This window comes from Eurypyga helias, unplaced genomic scaffold (genome assembly GCF_000690775.1).
Source record: "Eurypyga helias isolate BGI_N326 unplaced genomic scaffold, ASM69077v1 scaffold5411, whole genome shotgun sequence".
Classification (NCBI taxonomy): Eukaryota; Metazoa; Chordata; class Aves; order Eurypygiformes; family Eurypygidae; genus Eurypyga; species Eurypyga helias.
The window spans coordinates 14,233-33,630 of record NW_010228792.1 but is presented as its reverse complement, the minus strand read 5'-3'; the positions used below and the strand labels follow the sequence as shown (position 1 = coordinate 33,630).

Below are 19,398 nucleotides of genomic sequence, written 5' to 3'. Positions count from 1 at the left end.
AGCCCTCTCAGCGAGCCTGGCCAACTCATGAGAGAGAATCCTTTTCCCCCTTTGAGAAACCTGGACTCCATCTGTCAACAGTGGGCCTGGTGCTGTGTAAGCCTCCCCATGATCAAAGAAACTAAAATTTCACCGTTTGCGCCAGCCTCTGAGACACATGTTAACCAGGTGTGTTTTTCTGTCCCTTTCCGTATTTTTCTCTGCCACTGATGGGATTGAAGAAAACACCGCCTGCATTCCTGATCCTACAGCCAACCGCCCCACTGTCCTGAAATCCCTTTTGATCACTTTTAGACTTCTCTCCGCAACCTCGTCACTACCAACCGGTATTACCAGTAGCAGGTAATAATCTGAGGGCCACAACAGACCAGGGAGTTTCCTGGTGATGCCTCTAACGCGGGCCCCAGGGAGGCAGCAGACTTCCCTGTGGGATGGGTCTGGCCAGCACACTGGGCCCTCGGTTCCCTTCAGAATGGAATCACCTACAGCAATCACCCTCCTCTTCTTAACAGAGGAAGTCTTAATGCGTGGGGCTGACCGACTCTCCCTGGGTGACTCCCTGGATGAACCTTCTTCCGTATTCTCACTTGCCTGGCCCTCGGGTTCCAGAGCTCCATACTTGTTGTGTAAGGGCAACCGGGAAGGTGAGGGAGGCCAGGAGGGGATTCGCCTGCCACCCCGAGCAGGGACCTATTTCCATTCCCCCTCATCTTAAGTCTCTTCCTTCTCCTGCCTGGTAGTGAGAGGGTAGGGGTTCCTGTGCTTTTTGTCGAGCCTCCATCTGCTGCCTTTGCCTCAGGGATGGCAGGGTGTGGCTCCACCAATCTATCTCTAAAATGAACTCAGTGGGCATTTTAGAGGGATGGTTCATAGATTAAAGGAATGATGTCTGTGTGTGTGTATACATACATATATATCAAAAAACAGGAACACTGGTGATGATTAACTGGAATATATTGGAAAGCGTGGGACCTGGGCACAATGTAGATGATGTAGTATAAGGGGTGGATACTGTCCTGGTTTCAGCTGGGATTAGAGTTAATTTTCTTCCTAGTAGCTGGTATAGTGCTGTGTTTTGGATTTGGGATGAGAATAGTGCGATAACACACTGATGTTTTGGTGTTGCTGAGCAGTGCTTACACTAAGTCATGGACTTTACAGCTTCCCATGCTCTGCCAGCGAGGAGATGCACAAGAAGTTGGAGGGAGCAGAGCCAGGACAGCAGACCCTGGCTGGCCAAATGGATATTCCGTACTGTATGACATCATGCTCAGTATAAAAACTAGAGGGAGTTGTTTGGGGAGCAGCGATCACTGCTCGGGGACTGACTGGGCATCAGTCAGTGCGTGGTGAGCAGTTGCATAATTTTTTTTTCCTGGGTTTTGCTTCTCTCTCTTAGTTGCTCACCTTTTCATTACATTTTGTTATTATTATTATCATTGCTGTCTTTATTATTTCTGTCATGAAATGGTTTGTGTCTCAGTCCACGAGCTGTCTTACTTTTTGCCTTTGTGATTCTCTTCCCCCATCCTGCTGGGTGGTGTGTGTGGTGGTGAGTGAGCGGCTGTGGTGCTTGGTTACTGACTGGAGGTTAAACCATGACGTTTGGGTTTTTTTGTTGTCATCCTGAAAGATAAACGTTGTTTTACATGATGACAGGTAATGATTTATGAAGTAAAAAGAGATACTTAGGGAAAAGGCACTTCTCTTGCATTTTTTCTACCACAAAATCCTAATGCATTTTTTATTTACAAATGGTATGTTTTAATCACTGATTTGAAAATGTTTTTCTAGGTTTTGAAGTGTTAAGGCTCCCCAGATACAAAACATTGTATCTTCAGTGGGTTTTTAATTAAGCTTATGTTAAAAAGAAAGTTGGCACTCCTGTATGCAATTACATGTTTTCAGTTTTAGTCAGTGTAATAAGACATAACACTTTCATTCAGTGGAAAAGTTTTGTGGTTTTGTCATTATTTCATGTTTTGTTCAATATTTGAGTCTGTTTCTCAGAATTCATTTGGCATTTTATGACAGTTCCTAGAACATTGATTATTACTGAGATTTATCACTTACTGTTTAATATTTTGCCATTTTAATTCCCTGAGGACGTAGTGAAATGAGAACTTAGTAAAGACCTGAGTAGCACTTAAAGTGGAAGAATGAAATTACAAATGGTTGGATTTTTCATACAGGACATGACAAATGTGAAGTGGCAGAGACATAAAACATAGGAGAGGTTCTGCATTTTTAGGCAAGAAAAAGTCTGTACCATTTTCTTCTATTTAAATGTTGATGTGTATTAAGGAGTGTTAGTTTTATAGTGTTCTTTGGTTAGAACTGGATTTTGAATGGGAAGTATTATGATCGTAGCGGGTTACTGATGTTGCGCTTCTTGAAGTTTTGCTTTTTATTATTTGTGATTTGGTAACACTGAGAAGTCATTAGGAAAGAAACCTGCTAATTACTACAGTAGGGGTTTTTCTGTGGCTGTCATCAATGGAACAAAGTGCTTTGCGTGGAGTAAAGAATTAACATAGTACTTAAAATTTTGCTGTTAAATTCGCTTCCCAATTTATTTCTTGATGAGGGCAGAGAGAAGGTTTTCAGTATCTACCTATTGAGTAAGCAGTGGAGTTATGTTAGTAGGGTCAATTGTGCAAAAGAGGCCTAAAGAAGGAATTTAAAGGGAAGTAGTAGATGGACAGGAGATACTGAAAATTAGATTAGAAGGTGATTAAAAACTTACTGAAATTATGAGAGGAAAGAAGTGGCCAAGACGCTTGTTTTAGTCACTGATAAAGTACCTAGATTTGATGCTTGTTTATCTATAGCTTTCTGATTTCCACTGTATTTCAGTGTGAATACTCTTCTATTTTTGTTAGTTTAGTCAGGAAGGAAATAACTGCAGAAGGTAGGCTCTTGTTGAAATACCTTTTGATTTCTACATTGGCTGTTTGATTTGTTAATTTCTCAAAAAGAACGTGGCTCTTCAAAAAGAAATAGATGCAGTCTGGTGTCAGTAATGCCACACGTGACCCTGTCCTTTCGTGTTTACTTCTGTCCTGAGTTGAGTACTACTTGTCTTGCTCCAGAAATATTTGCACTGATGATGCTGTAGATAGCTTGCTTTCAGTGTTGAACTCCTGCAGTGCTGTGGAATATATTTATGGACCCCATTGTCTTTTTAATACTGATGTAATTGCTGGATTATGGAAACAGTATGAAATTGAGCTGTTTTGAGTTTGGAGTTTGTATATGTTCTCGAAAGAATGAGAAATGTAGCTATGACCCTTGAAAAATGGGGATGGGGGGTGTGTTTCAGTACACTGCAGCTTGTAGTCCTGTTTTGTATATGCAACTTTATTGTCCAGATACGCTGTAATAGGTGTTTTTAACCATTTAAAAATGTAAATTTTCTAGTGGAAGGGCAGATGCTTATTGTTAAATTACATCACTCTGTTTCCCTTTTAATTTAACGTGTTTGTGAAGGAAAAATACCGTGTTAATCTGGAAGGGAAACAGTATGTTTTTGTATTATTTGATCCTGCAAAGAAAGCACATTTCTACTAGAAAAAAAGTTTTATGAATAATTTTATGTTGTTCTTAAATACTAGTTATGATTCTGAAGCCTGTGGTGAAATGTAAGAGGACTTGACTGCATATTTCTAAGCTCATATTTTAGAAAGTCTAGAGATACTGATACACAGCAGAATTGTGTTACATTTTAATGTAATCTGAATCACAAAACTTTGAAAAATTCCATTGTTTTGAAGAAGCCAATAGTAACATCTGGTTTTAGTTTAAATTCTTTATTCGGTTATGTTAATGTTACTACAAATTTTGCTTTAAAAACAGCAAGTGCTGTAGATTCCATTGTGAGTAGAGGATGACGTTTGTGTGTTTGTTTTGGGGGGTGGGGTGGTATTTTTGTGGCTCCCCACCCCTGCAGGGTGTTATCTTTATCTGAAATAATGTTCCAAGGAAGATAGGAAGGCTCTAATTTACTGCCATAATAATTTCCTGTTAAGTGTATGGTTCTGGTTTTATAATGAAGTTTGAAAAGTATTTACTGCTGTTTGCAAGATGTTCTTGAAGGGGAAAAGATGTGGTTTGTACATCCTCTTGAACACTACAATATTCACAGGTGACACTGAAAACATAAGTTCACCTTGGAGGAGAACTTTTTACAGAAAAATCCCCTCGTCTGTTGAGTTGGCAAAAACACCATATGGTGATTCAGTTAACAGACAAGCTTTCCAGTTTCATAACTATTTACCTAAGCAGTCCCCAGTGATCTCTGATCTTCTGAAGTATTGGACAGTGTTGGCTCCCATTTAGTGGTGATTAATTCTGTTAATATTTTCAGCCTTTCCTAAGCTATAGGCTAATGATTCAGTTCAATAAATTATTGTAAGAGCTGATCAGAATACCTGTATATGGGTATTTTACTCTGAGAGATTTAGAGGAGCAAATATTTGTTGACAAACTGTACAGTGCAGTTGTATCTTTTGAATACCAGTAGCAACAAATATAAGATTAATGTTAAATCTATCTAATGGGGGCTGGTAGTAGCACTGGGAAATACCTTCTTATATTCCAATTGCATTCATTTTATGTTCCTACATTAGGAACAAGAGACAGTAGTTGAAATGGCATATCAGAGCTATGCTAAATACGGAGATTCTGGCTGGATCTTTATGTCTGTGTTTAAAGGTAAAAGATTCATGTTTACCAGAATATGTAACCAATATGTATTATTTCAGTACCAAGTTCTTGTAGGTTTACTGGGTATTTTAATTATACCTAGTGTGAGAAGTGATCTGAAAGTTAACACCAGAATATGTTTGTTTTATTCTGGTGCTCTAAGTTTTATTTTATGAGCTCATCGTTTACTCCAGTTACTGTTTAGAAATAGTGCCATGACATATATTTTAAGGAACTGTTGACTTGAGTTTAATGTTCTAACTAATGTGCACCTTTATTAAATACATATGAAGAAAGTTATAAGGGGTATTCTTTGTTCTTTGTGTGTTGGAACAGTGAAGTTCTGCTGCTGATAACTCATTGCTTGGATTCTGTATAGATATTTTTATACTATGTCCTAATTGTCAGAATGATAAACAGTGTGATTCAACCCATACCAAAGAGATTTTTTTTCTTTCTGCTTATTCCACTGAGATAAGGCTTAAATGTGCATCTTTAAATGTGAAACACACCCAATTCACTCCTCTGCATGGGATTTACGCATCCTACTTGTTAAACACTTTATGATTTTAAAGTCAGTTAAAAATGGTATACTCGGAACAGTCTCCTTAGTAGCTGAGCAGATAAATACAGGGAAGTGATATTTGGATGACAAGGAAGTTGATACTCTCCCTTCTTTTTTGCCACCTCCAGCTGACAGAAAGTACTTCCTTGTTTTAAATTTGTATCACTTGCTATCATGGTCATTTGGCTTCTTGGTGAGTTCAGAGCTGTGGCTGTGTAGTTGTTCTGAACTATAGTCTGGTCTATGGGATAGACTGACTAGGCTCTATGCAAACCAATAGTTATCTTTCTTACATTTCAGTTCAGTAATAGTGCGGTGTCAGCTGGGTTTTCATAGTAGTGCAGTTGGACACACCGTAGTAGAGAGCTGTGCATGTACATGTAAGGGATGGAGATGTAACTCGGTAAGCAGTGACTGTGTCCTGCAAAGCAGTGGGTACAGGCTCATTGCAACAGAATGAGCAGCAAAGCTTGTGGAACTTGTTTTCTTCTGAACTTGTGATATAGGGCATCTAGGTGTTCTGTAATGATGTTCCATTTGCAGAACTTAACCCTTCTCTGGGGAAGTTGGCAGTAGGTAAGATCTCCTTCCTGTTTCTACAAGTTTTTAGAAAACAGATCCTTTACAATGCAAAATAGATTGTCACATATGCAAGAACTAGAGAGTTTAGGTTGCTTGCTCATTTGGTCTCCTGCGATTACATTTTAATAGTATTGTGGAAGTATCTATAATTCGTAGAGAGGCATGAAAAAGTTTTTAAAGCTTTCAGTAGATTCACCAATGGATTGTTTAGTTATACACTAAAATATTCACCTTGTACAATGAGTGTCAAACATGTAATAATCCTTTCTAATGGAAGAACGAAATGATTCTTTATGCAATTCTTTATTCTTTTTCAAGAACAAAAATCTTGCAGCATTGTTTTCTAGTCCAGATTGGTTTTGCAGATTTTCTGAACGCTAACATTAGTTGTGCTGGAAATGTGCTGGTGTTCTTCTACAGAACTTCTGCTTCACATGAGGCCTCGTATGGCTATCGGTCATACAGTGAATTCAGTATTCTGCTGCTTCATTGGTGTATAGCCCCACTGCTTTATACTCTGTGTTATTCCTCTGTGATGCTCTAAAGATGTGATTTTCTCCAGGTCTTTCTCATAATGAATAACAGCATCTCTAAGCATTGTAAAAACGAATATTTTTTCTGCTGTGATACATTCTATCACAATTTATGGTTAAAGCCTTCCTGGCTTCTTTTACAAATGACATAACTAGGACTAAAATCTACTTGTGATTCTGTCTGTTTATTAACAGCATTCAGCCACTCCCAGCAGACTCAGGAAGTGCCTGCTTTCTGGCTTGGCTGTGGTGAAAGTAAGATTTGTTGTTGGTGTTTAGGGAAATGGGAAAAAAAACCCTAAACCCTTGGTGTTCAGGGGAATGGACATCATTATGTCTTTTCTATATACATGACAAGTGTAGTGCTGTCCCTGTGTTAAAGTGGCAACTATTTTAATCCAGTAATGCTTGAAAACATATTTATATGATTTGTGATCTGCTGTTGTCTTGGACAGAGCTGTTGGAAAATGGTCTGATCTGTGTTAAAGTGGGTATTAAGCTTAAAGTAAAACTAAGTGGAGAATTACTGTTTCAGATTAAACTTTGGTTCAAATGCAAGTAAGACTCAAGTATTTTAAAGATCACTTTATAGAGCGCATATGAAAAAAATCTGATTAAGTTTTTTTAAACAAATTTCCTCCCAGGTAAAAGTTTAATGAGATTAAGGGGCTGTTTGAAAGCGAAGTGAGTGGATTCTGATCCAGTTTTCAAAGTAGGATTTTCTGGTATATCTTTTATATATGCTAGTATTCTGCAAGCAGAGGTGCGTGGTTAGTGATACCTGCTTTATATGTGTGTGCTTCCATTTTTCTCAAATTGTGGTGGTAAGGAAGTCCATTCTGTTTGCTTGGGACAGAGTGTCTTACCTCCTCACTAACTTGTAGGTAAAGATGTTAAAGCTGATATGTACCCACATGTGACCCGCCGATGTGAAGAGGCTCTAATGGGTAGCAGAGAGGAAGGATGGCTTTAACCATGTTCTGGTTAAGTAACTACACACTGTGTGGGTAGAACTTGCTGGGGAGGAGGCGGGCATTTAGGAAACCACCCTCACTGTGGAGTGAGGCAGTGGATGAGCCTGCCATGGGAGACAGAGCAGAAGTCCCCTGAGAGAGACAGAAAGCAGACCCATAGGTGATCTTGTGAAGAATTAGTTTTTCTTTACTTAAATTTGCATTCAGGTATAGTGAGGTAAATCGGCTGTTTTAGTGCATAGGAATGTGCCCATCCATTAACTGAAGAATTCCGGAGGTGATTCATAAGGACACATAGTAGTGGTTGTTGAGATGCAGTCTGTGGCAGTAGGTTTCTTTCCTCTTGTCTTAACATTGGTGTTCAGTGTCCCAGCTGTGAACTGTGTCATTCAGTTTGCTTTGCTGACAGAAAACTAATGCTGTTAAAATCTAATTGTTGGTCCAACTGATAGGTTCAGTGGCATGGGTGAACTGGAGTGCACAACTCCAGTGCCAGTCTCTGATGTTTTTCAGCTGGTCGCCAGGTGCAGAACGGGACACTGTTGTGATTCTGGCTGCTCGCTCCAAAAGCAGTCACAGATGTTCTATTCCTGTACTGTCCGTGGTTGACTCCTGCACTTTCCAGGAAAATAAGTATTTGTCACATCTGTGGAGGTGCTAGCTGCCAAACAAGACATTCCCTCCATTCTGACCTCTCTTTCCATCAAAAGTTTCTAAGGTAGTTCCTTCACTGCTGGGCTGAGGAGATCTTTAAAGAGAAAAGCACAGACTTCGTATTTCTCTTCCTCAATTGTGCTCTCCGTTTTTCGCTTCACTTCAGAAACCTGCCTTGCTGTGTATGTTACCTTAGAAGTACCACTTCTCAGTTGTTCACTCACTTTATCATGCAAACATATCTCTTATCATACAAACGGAATTTTTAAAATAAAAGTTGACAGTGGTATTGCTTTTTAAGAATATATACAGAAGTTGAACAGATGCAAATGGATTTTTCATACTGTGTTCATGCTATGGATTTGTTAATTCTTTATTCCTTAGAGCAAAGTAGTCTTCCATCCAGCTAAAAGTAATTTTTTAATTCCCATTGTTTTCCTTTTGCATATTAAGCACTTCAAATCTGCATTTCTAGAAGAGTTTCTCAATATTTTCAAGCTGCAGCCTACTGTTAACACCAGGGTCAGCACACAAACTGTTTTCAGAAATTCCCTTTAGGAATTATTTTTCCTTTTCATGTCTCTAAAAGACTAGTCGATTTCCTTCATGCTGTCCTGTCTGTACAGTCTTTAGTGAACTTTTGTTTTAGTATGAAATTAAATGTGAAGTGCTGTTTATGTATATGCATCTAACTTCTTTTTTTCCCATCTTAATCTGTGTGCCGCTGTTCTATTTCCAGCGTAGCTATGCAGTTTGATGCTGTTCTGAACTCTCTCATTGATACTAATCTTCTAGTTTATAAAATGCTTAGCCTTTAAGTTTGCTCACAGCCACAATTTTTCCACTCTCTTTAATACACAGTTTTCAGGTAGGAGTAAGATACAATTTGCAGGTTAGTCTGGAATTTACAATCCAGAACTCGTAGAAAGCAGAAAAGCAAGACACAGTTTTGTTCTTGATACAGAAACAGCTCTTGTTAGTTTTTAGATGTAAAGGTAACAGGATGTTTAAAAAAAAAAAAAAAAGCTGCTGTTTAGCTGGAAGCACTTCTTGTCTGCCTGTAAAGAAGCAGCACATTGCAGTTTCAAGTGAAAAAGAAGGACCAGAAGACCAAATTGATAATTACAAAAGCAAGCAGACAGGAAGAGAGAGAAGGGTTAATCAGTTCAGGCAGTAAAATAGAAGAGCTGTTATCCTAGGATAGAAAAGGAGGCAGTTTCAGGAATGCGTAAAGATAGGGACAAAAGTAGAAAACAATGAGGCACTGAAGAAGTTTCAAAGATCAGAGAAACTGAAATGTGTTATCAGAAGTAGGTTAGTGCAATATACTCTAATTAAAATGCAATTTTATGGTCTGATTGGTCCTGAAGACAAATAAGGAAAAGTATACTATGCTAAACTAGTAACTTCTAATTAATATAGTTATGTTTGATAATGGTTCCCATAATTTTTAGTGTAGCACATCAAGTAGTTCTTTGCACAAACACTACAGTTTTTTTTTTTAATTAATTTACCTGCAGTCATCTTATTAATGTAAATTGTTGAATAATTTGAACTTAATTCAAGACCTTGATTTTCATTTAGAGGAAAAAAAAAACCCAGGGAAAAAAAGCAAGCTGCATAATGTTTCATAGAAACACTTCAGATATGTCAGGAGAAGAGTTTGATAAAATCTTAGTATGTAAAGTGAATATATCACTTTATAATGGCTTGTAACGTTATTCAAGGTGTTAAATATTTTGAGTGTTTGTCTTCTGCAGTACTGCAGATGCAGGAAGGAAGGACATGGTGCAAAATTTAACCTACCATTTAAATCTGTATTTCAGGTTTATTTGAGAAACTGTCATGGGCTTTAATTGAGTGAACAAGAACTGCTGTGATCCATGTTGGGTTAGATAGGCACATTTTCTCAGTTGGATGCAGTTGTGTGGTTAAGTAATTTGTTGCTTTTCCTAAAGAGATAAGAACAAAGAATTGGGGAAAAAAACCCCTAATCTTGTGCCAGTGCTTCAAAACTGCAAAGAAGATCACTTGGGGAAGTGCAGACTAAAATTGTGCTGCAGTGAAAGGATGGAAATAATGATTTATGGTTGAGTCAAAAGAGAATAAAATGATGGTAGCATAATTAATACGAAGTGTCATGATTTCAAATAAAATGTATTAATAAATAACCCATTTTAAAGATGTTGCAGATTTAATTAATTATAGTAATCAGTTGAGATAAGTTGCTTAAACTTGTAAGTTGATGTGATTCTGTGAGTCTTAAGGCTTTCAACTGTGTTGTCTGGAGATCATCAAAATGGAGCTCAGTGAAGTGGAGACTAATCAGCATTTCAGCGTTGATGCAGTAAACTGGAGTTTATAGTAGAGGAATCATTTAGTAAAATGGAAGTTACTTTACTGAATTTGATACCACAATCGTAGCTTTTAATGGAAGTTGAAATGCTTTTCAAAGTTGTTGAAAGCTGGGAGCTTTAACCCTTTAAAAATCCCAATCCAGTTTAATGCCTTTTATTTGAAACTCCCACCTAACCCAGTGTCTGGACTACCTATTGATAGCTGTAAAGATACTGAAGGTTTGGTATTTATGCTGTAGCATTCTCTCTACTCCTTATCTCTCTGAAGAGATCCGTCATGTTTTTCTTCTTGTTGGTTCTTGAGGCTTGATTGAATGGTGTTTGTAAGAGGGGGGAGCAGATCTTGAGTTTAACTCAGGAAGGGCTGTTCTGGCTTTGGTGGAGATGTGGTTCAGCTTGGCTCCTTGCTTGATGGATGCATCAGCTGCTATTACTGTAAAGCTTCTTGGTATCTGCAAAAACCTCTGATGAGTTTAGAACTGCGTATCTGAAGTATTTGTAGGACTGCTATGTGGTTCCAGTAAATAATGTGGAAGTACAATTTAGCGAGGTAACGTTTCTTTTGGAGTAGTTTGTACTGACCTACTACGACCATTGTGAAGTGTCAGATTTGTTTGTTTATAATGTAGAGACTTGGAACTACATTCCAGCTTTTGAGTGGGCAGTTGCTACTTAGGGCCACCATCCATTAGCTGACATGAAACAGTTTAATAATAGTCAGCTCCAGTTTTAATGAAGTTTTTTTGGAGGAATTGCCTGCTCAGCTGCTAAAGGGTGTGGGGAGTTACTAGACAAACAAAAGTACATATTTGTCTTGGAATATTGTTGAGAACATACTTCACTATCAAGGTAGTAGATAGCCAGATATTGTAGGATGTGCTTTTTTCTGATCTTTAGTTAATGCAGTTTTCACATTTTTACAAAGGACCCAGCCAGATTAGCACACTAATACATTTATTTTGAAATTCCAGGCTTAAATTGTATTGCAACTATTTGGTCCATTTTGTCCTTTGTACAGTATTGCCTGATTTTTGTGCCTTTTTTTTTTTTTTTCTCATTAAAGATATTTCTTGGCTTGGCTTGTATTTCTGTGCACTGATTTGATTTCTTTGTAGCAGTGTGGAAGATTTTTCTGCTTGTGTTTGTTCCTGGATGGAAAGGAGACTTTTTGCTTGATGGAGGCCCAGAGCTCAAATGTGGATGCTTCTGGAGAGAAACTGAAAGGAACATGAGTAATTTGTGTAAATTTCTAAAAAGGCCATTCTTTTCTGCTTATTCATTGATGTGGCCTTTGTCTGTTTCTCTCAGTGTCATTATTGAGCTGTGTAAGGTGATTTTTGTGACTGCAGACTTTCATTTACCGGTTTGTTGATTGTAGAGAATTTAAAAAAACATGAAGCTTATATGTTTGCTTAATATATTTTCTTTATCTGTTAATTGAGAGCTCTGTTCTACTGTACGTATACTACTTACAGACAACTTCAGAGACATCGTCAGTATGCCCACGTTAATCCAAGGAGTCACTGTTAATGTGAGAGTTTATTAGGGTGGGTTTATTTTGAATGCAAATCTACAAATCGTCTGTAGATTTTAAGTCATCCAATTTTGGTCATTCATAAGCCATTTTTCAAAAAATGCTTTGGTACTTCTGGAAAATATTACTATTTTACCCTTCATACTGTATGCTTCATTTTAAGATAGTGCATAATATAATTGTTGACCAAAATAATGGCAGTGAACAAACTGATGTTGTGAAGCTGTCTCACTTTTCAAAAGAGTGGGAATAAACTGCTACTTTTTATAAAATTCTAGTGTAGTGGATTAACGGTCCACTGAACTAGAATTTCCATTCCTTATCTAGGAGATCGTTAATGCATCCATGCGTAGTTTCATGGATGTCAGTAATGGTGGAGGAGCTGGAGTAATGTAAAGGTCTGCAGAGTGGTGAGGATAGGTAATGGGTTTTAATTATTTCTCTTACATGGCATTTACTCTATTCATGTTGTTCTGTGTATGTTCCATTCGTTTTCCTCATATAGGCAGGGAACAAATTCTTCCCTTGAGGAGCTATGGGATAAACCTACAAAGCTGTCTTTGCACAGAGCATACTGTTTCTATAATGAGATGAAGAGGAATTGAGCAAAGGAAGAATTTTTGGCACTTAGTCAGAGATGAAATACTTAAAGCGTGAGGGGAGAATAGCATGTCAAATGTACTCACTTTTTTGCGTTCCCATTTCATATGAGTAGCAAAGACGAGTATGAATTTTGACCAGTAGAGTCCTTTTTTGTGTGAACAAGATATTTTGAAAGCCATCTTCTCTGGTTAAATGTTCAGGAACATAAGTAATGTGGCTAATGAAACCTTAGCAGCAAATGGGAGCTTTGTGGACTAAAGAGCCTAAGTAGGACAGCAGAGGCTTTGTTCTGCTGTGCACTGATGGAGGTCAGTTGGTGCTGGATGTTGGCTCCAGGCCAAAAGCACCTTTTGGAAACTTCTTCGGGATGCCATGTAAATGTCAGTGTAATTACAAAAATGAATGGAATATATAAAAAAGAAAGTTGTCATGGAATGGATGCTGTATTTTTATGGATATATGCAGCAGTGGTTTGACACTGAAGTATGGTCATTATCTCCCTCTTCCACATGCAAACAATGCAGATGCAACTTTTCTGCAAACAGTATTAGACAGTATTAAAATCTTGTCTTTACTCTCCTGTCGCGGCTGTTTATACGGTTCTCTGGTGAAACAAGTCAGGGAAAATGGTTGTGGTTTTGGTGCGGAGTGTGATGCAGAAGCAAGCGCATATGCAGTGGATGGGTGGGTTTGGTTGGTAGCACTTGCATGCTGTTGTATCAAAGTGTTCAAGGCATGGTTGTCCATGGTGTAGGGTAAGAGCCACAAGGCAGGATTTGAGAGCAACCTTAATCCTGTTAGGTACTTTCTTATTGTTGGTTTTATATAGTTGTGTGGTCTTTTCCTACTTTTTATTTTTTTAATTTGCCATGAAGTGTATTTGGACTCAGCATATCCAGGACACAGACTTTGATGTTGCTGTTACTTGTCCTTTTGGATTACTAAGTTTCTGTTAAAAAAAAATTACTGTTGTCAGCTGAAAAAACCTTGATTTTTCCACTGTGGCAGATTTTTAGAATAAAATACAAGTATGTGCTGGACTGAAAATACTTGCTAGGCTGTATTTTGTACCTCAATTCATTCCTGCCTAATTCCTAACCCTCGTATTTCCACATGTTTTTAGAGTTTTCAACTTGTCCTAATTAGTGTGTCCTCCACCTGTTGATCGGTACAGAATACAGGGAAAGATTGGTTTTGATGATGATTTATTGTATTAAAATTCCCCCAACACTTTTTAGAAGCGTGGTTTACTTTTGACTGTTTCATGCCTCTGCTTTGCTATAACATTCTAAATGGCAAAGGACAGGTTTGCTTTCTTTGGAATCTCCCACGAGAGCTGATTGTGAAATGTGTATATAGGTTTGCTTTAATAAATGTTTTTCATATGCAGACTACACACAACTTAGTCATGCAGGTCTTACATATTATTTTTCTTTTAGTGGGTAATTGTAAGAGTGGAAGTAATTTTTTGTATCCAGTGAAATTACAACATCTTTCTTGTTGAACAGTCTCTTATTTACCCAATGCTGATCTTTGGTTATGTTTTCATTATCCTGGTGAAAAATATCTGCTTTTGAATTAAAGGATTTTTAGGGGAAAAAAAGACACATTTGCATTGTGAAAGTGATCAAAGACTGCATTCAACTTAAAATGCAAGTATTTAGAGCTGTTTTTACAGAAAGAGATAGATCTGTGCCTGCACAAACAGTTTACCGTTCTGGTATATGGCTGGTGTGTATACACACACACGAGACTGATTTCTAACTTGAATAAGTTCGATCCAATCAGCAAGCATACCCTCACACCACAACCCAAATTAATTATATGTTGTTTATGGTGCTTCTGTGATTCTTAACTAATTCTTAGTATTTTTCTTTCCTTTTGTTTTTAAAGGATCAGTTTGATAACTTGGACAAGCATACACAGTGGGGCATTGACTTCTTGGAGAAATACGCGAAATTTGTAAAAGAAAGGATAGAAATTGAGCAAAACTATGCAAAACAACTGAGGTAAGCTTTTTTTTCTTTTTAAAAGAGTCTGAACAGTTACTTAAAATCACTGAATATGATGATGGGCATGTTTGTAATGTTGTGATCAATGACCGTTTTTCATCTACAATGTGATTTAGATCACTAGTTCTTTTCATGACAGACAAGTTTTTCTTTACCAGTCCAAAACAGAAAATTGTCTTTGGACGTGCACTTGCTTGCTTGTTTTTGTCTTCTTCCCTCCTTCTCTTCCCACCCACCCTTCTAATTTCTGAACTAAAACGGTTTGAGACTTAAAATTTAAGATTCAAAACCAAACCTAGTAATATTTTTCCACTGGCTATCAATATGTTTGTTGCAAAGTGTATTATTCATATCTACATTTTTGTGTGTGTGTTCAACGAGCTTCAAGCCTCTGCTGCTAATTAATTTCTCATGTTGAATTGGCAAGAGCTACTCTACATTGTGTTAAGAAATCTGATTGAAATCATTGTGCAGAACTTGAGGAGGCAGCAGATCTTCCTGTCCTTGTGCACCCTTTCTGTAGTTGATCCTTTTGGGTGAAACTATAACCCAACCACTTTTTGTCTTACCTCTCCAATTTACTTTCTGTTGGTCCCAAGCAAAATGTCTTTTAGGTCCAATAGGGGTTTTCTGTCAGGCATGTACAAGAAGAGTAGCAGCAATGAAATGGCAGAGAAGTACATCCTTCAGAGTAAAGTAGGATTGATTTTACCAAAAGGAGCACACAGTGCTTGAAGAACATGCTTTAAAATAAGGCACTCCTGTGAACTTGGCCTTCACTGTAACCTTTGCTGTCTTGAATTCCTTTGGGGATTCAGCTGAAGCTGCTGCCTACCCCTTGTCAGACTGAAACCGGTAGCAGCTTCTCTCCTGTGGTGTCTCTCATCGTCTCATCAATGGCAGACTAGATTGTCACCGGATACAGCACTGAGGAATCGTTCCTCATAAATGCAGTAATGAGGTTCACAGCTGAGGGTATGGATGTTCTCTGTCTAGGCTGCTCGTTTCCTTTTTGATGTCTTTATCAGTTTCTTTGGATTCAGTTGTGTATATTGACGTAACATAATACACCATTACTTTACTGAAGGAGTCTTTTTTCTTAAAAGGAAGGAAATATATACCACTTTTCCAAAGCTGGCGTAGAAGAACTTCAGGAGGTAAAGGAAAGTTTGAAGCATGCACATCACCAGTTCACAGCCCAGTTTTGATTTGTTTTCAGCTGTCTGCTTAAAAATGGAAATGTGTTTTATTTGCACTGATATATCCAGATCTTTTCCTTAAATAGTATGAACAAATGCCATTTTGCTTAATTAAATTTAAAGGTTTATTCCACAGCTAGCAAGATGAGACACCACATTATTGTTTCAGGATTTGACTAAAGATAGGAAATCATCTCTGTTCACCATTTTACTGTTTTTGGCAAAACTATTGATTTTTCTCAAAGGGTCTTTCAAAAATGAAAAAGTTAATGTTGAGTACCCCTTCTGTCAGGTGACTGGACTGACTGTCCCGTGCTCAGGAAGTATGGCAGTCTGGGGAAGCACAGGTCTTGCTGCACACGTGTTGTAGAGTCATGCATGCACTTCCTGCCTGCTGCCAACAAGGGTCTGGACAGCGCATACACAAGAGGGTGACTGATTTTCTGCCAGTAGACCAGTTCATGAAGCTGCTCTTTGATAACTTGCCTGTGTATTCCTTGGGGAAGAATTAATTGTTAGTAGCTAACTGCCTTGTGACAGCAACTTGATTTCAGCCATCACTGCTCTTGTAAAACAGTCATGAGGCCCCAGCTGAGATCAAGAGCCAGGAAAATTGTCTCTTCCAGAAGAGTTAGCCATCCTGCAGCTTGCTCCTGAGAAGTTTTGAGAGAAGATCTTGGGAATGGGACTATGGTTCTGGTGAATTTTAGTGCCAGCAGCAATATGGCCTGTGAGAGAGATTTATCTCTCTGATCGAAATTTCCAGTTTATCATTGTTTTTTTCCTTTTGCAGTGAAATACAGTGTGAAAAATAGTGTGTTGAGAACCTCTTCATATTGAACTTTGTAATTGGGATTTATTATGCGCTTGTGCAGTAGATGTATAAACAGTACGGTGAGTGGTCACCTCTTTGTAGTTCTGCGGCTTGCGTAGTACTTGGATGGGAGACCAAGAAAAGCAAGTTTAATGAGGAAGATTATGTTTATGGTGTATGGTGGTATTTTTTTTTTCTGTCTTGATTTCAGAGTGGGCCATGAGCATTCTGTTGAGTTTGTTCATGGATTTTACTCTCATAGACTTAAACCCAAGGATGAAAACTTGAGTGAGTTTTTTATAACAGTTTTCAAAGACTAGAGTCTGTGTCCTGGCAGAAATTCATATTCACTTTGTTTATACCCTTGCATTTTGATAATTTTTTTTTGTATACTCTCACAACTTAGTGATGAGACTTTCTCAGGTTTCGAGTCTTCTAGGAGATGACAAGTGGTGCATGTACAGCACATGAGGAACTTTGAGTGAACTCGCTGTATTCTTACTGTATGCAGTTATTGCAGTTTATGGTTGCTGAGTAATTCCAGAAATTATTACTTCTGAGAATCCTGTCCACACGCTGGTTTTAGGTTGCAAGTCATTCCTTGCTATTCTTCTTTGATAGGGAGTTCTTGATACTGAGACAAAGGATAAGAAAAATTGAAACCATTGAGGAATCCTCAAGTGTCTGTGAAATAAAGAAAAATAGTTTAGAGAGTTTGTCTTGTCATTGTCTGCAATATACTTTGTTTTGAAATAAGCAACTATAATTTTTTTTGAGCTAACTTAAAGGAAAAAACCTTTAGTCTTGTGTAGCTTAAGTCTCAACTGATGTATTGGGATACCCCAAGGATTTTGAAGGTTATTATAGGCTGTTAGTGAGTTCCAGGGATGTGAATCAGGGCAAACATATTGCAATATACGTTGTAGATTAACAGATTTCATTTTCATTATATGACTGTGTAATTTGTTCTTACTTCATAATTGGAAAAAAATAGATCTAATATGTGCCAGATGACTGGGCTCTTGGATGAATTTTATAATTGAATTCTCAGATGCTGTTTTTGATCAGCATTGTTACTTAAAAGGGGTGAGGTGAAGGTCTGTTTTGTTTACTTCCGCATCATCTCACACAATAATTCTGGAGGTTTACTCCCTTTTTGTTCTGTCTGAAGCATTATGACACTTGTGAAGGAGTTCCACTTCCAGTGATGTTAGTGTTATGCAGTAATGGAAATTAGATTTGCAGTTATAGTTGAAACTACCATGCAGAATAAGATTTCAGAATTTGGTCATGTTCTCTATTGTCAGTTTAAAGAAAATAGCAATGATTGTTCTTGAACTATTTGAATGTTTCCCTTTAAAATTGTATGTTGTGATCTCTGGAGATGTCTAGTTAATCTGAGCAAATGCATTTTTCATGTTCATTCTGTATACTATTGTGTATAAGTGGAGTTTTTTCTAAATACAATATTAATATATGCATATGTCTAGTCAAATTGAGACATAGTTACTGCATTTTTATGTGCAGAATCTTCAAAACATTATTTAAAATGGGGATAAGCTCAAATGTGAAGTTGGGGGTGCAAATTATTGCCATATCTTCATTTCTGAAATCTCTCTGCCTGATTGGAGCTGAGAATTTACGCTGTTGATTATTATCCAAACATGGATGTGGCATCACTCTTCAGACCCACACTCATACTAGCTGCTTGTCAATCTGTGCTTTTTTCAAAGATTTAAATCTAGTTTCTCTGTTTTTTCTAAGTGTTGGTATTCATTTCTTGAAAAAGCCATTTATGCTTCATTGTTCACATGAACACGGGCTTTTTCTTTGAACTTTAAATTCTGTGTTTGCTTGTAGTTTAATATTTATTGACTTTGATTATTGTAACTTGTGCTGCTATTGAACCTTTAATCCTGATCACAGTGTCTCAAAACTGTGTGTTCCGGTGATCCTAAGGCAGGTAAGATTTATTAGTAAAACTGACTTCTCTTAGGAGGAGGTGATACGAGTTCCAAATAAATTGATTTGAGAAATTGCACAAGGTTATGTTAGATGAAAGCAAGGTTAGCACCCTTTCTTTAATGGTAAAGTAGTTCATAGTTTGTAACAACTGAAGTTATACACGGACAGTGGGAATGAGATGCGGACAGTGGGAATGAGATACAAAACACATATGCAAGACTGTTTCATAGAATCTTCTCTTATTCCTCCTCTCCTATTTTTCTGTACCATTGGGGGTGTAGATTGCTTTATATAGCCCACTTCTTTGCTGCTTTTGGGGAAGCTTTTGGGCTGTTAGTCTGAGAAGTAAACGGCCAATTGTCTCATTACTACTGGACAGACAGATGGAAGAATCATATCCAGAAGCCAGTTAAAAGACAACTGTTAAAGCAGCTCTGCTAGGTTTGCATTGTTTTATACTTAATTTCTCATTTGGGTGGATGTGTAAAATAGTTTAATTATAAAATACTATTCCTTTATACAATACAGAAGTTTTAATGAAGTCTATTTCATACCAGTGTCATGGTTTAACTCCGGCTAGCAAAGTACCATGAAGCCGCTCTCACAGATTCTCCCTCCCCTCCTTCGGTGGAGAGGGAGAATCAGAGGGAAAATGACAAGGAAGCTCGTAAAATTGAGATAAGAACTATTTACTAAATGAATCTAAATTAATATATACAAGTACTACTACTACTAAGTAATTAAAATAATAGAAAATAAAACATATGATACAATATGATACAATTCTGATACAGTTGCTCGCCACTCACTGACAGTGCACAAACCAGGTGCTGAGCAGTGAGAGTCAGAGCCAGAGAGCCTGAGAGCCATAGCCTAAGGACTGGAGCCTGAGAGCAATTGCA

General features: G+C 37.7%; 1 protein-coding gene across 1 annotated transcript in view; it reads left to right on the top strand.

Annotated features, from left to right (window-relative positions):
* Positions 1-563: 563 nt before the first annotated feature.
* LOC104515955 (formin-binding protein 1-like) overlaps positions 564-19,398 on the top strand; it is a gene marked incomplete at its 3' end in the record, with an annotated part of 31,380 nt that continues 12,545 nt past the window's right edge. The window contains exons 1-2 of the mRNA XM_010160132.1: positions 564-644; positions 14,400-14,515. Coding sequence (XP_010158434.1) covers positions 564-644; positions 14,400-14,515 — 197 coding nt within the window. The remainder of the gene's footprint in view (positions 645-14,399; positions 14,516-19,398) is intronic.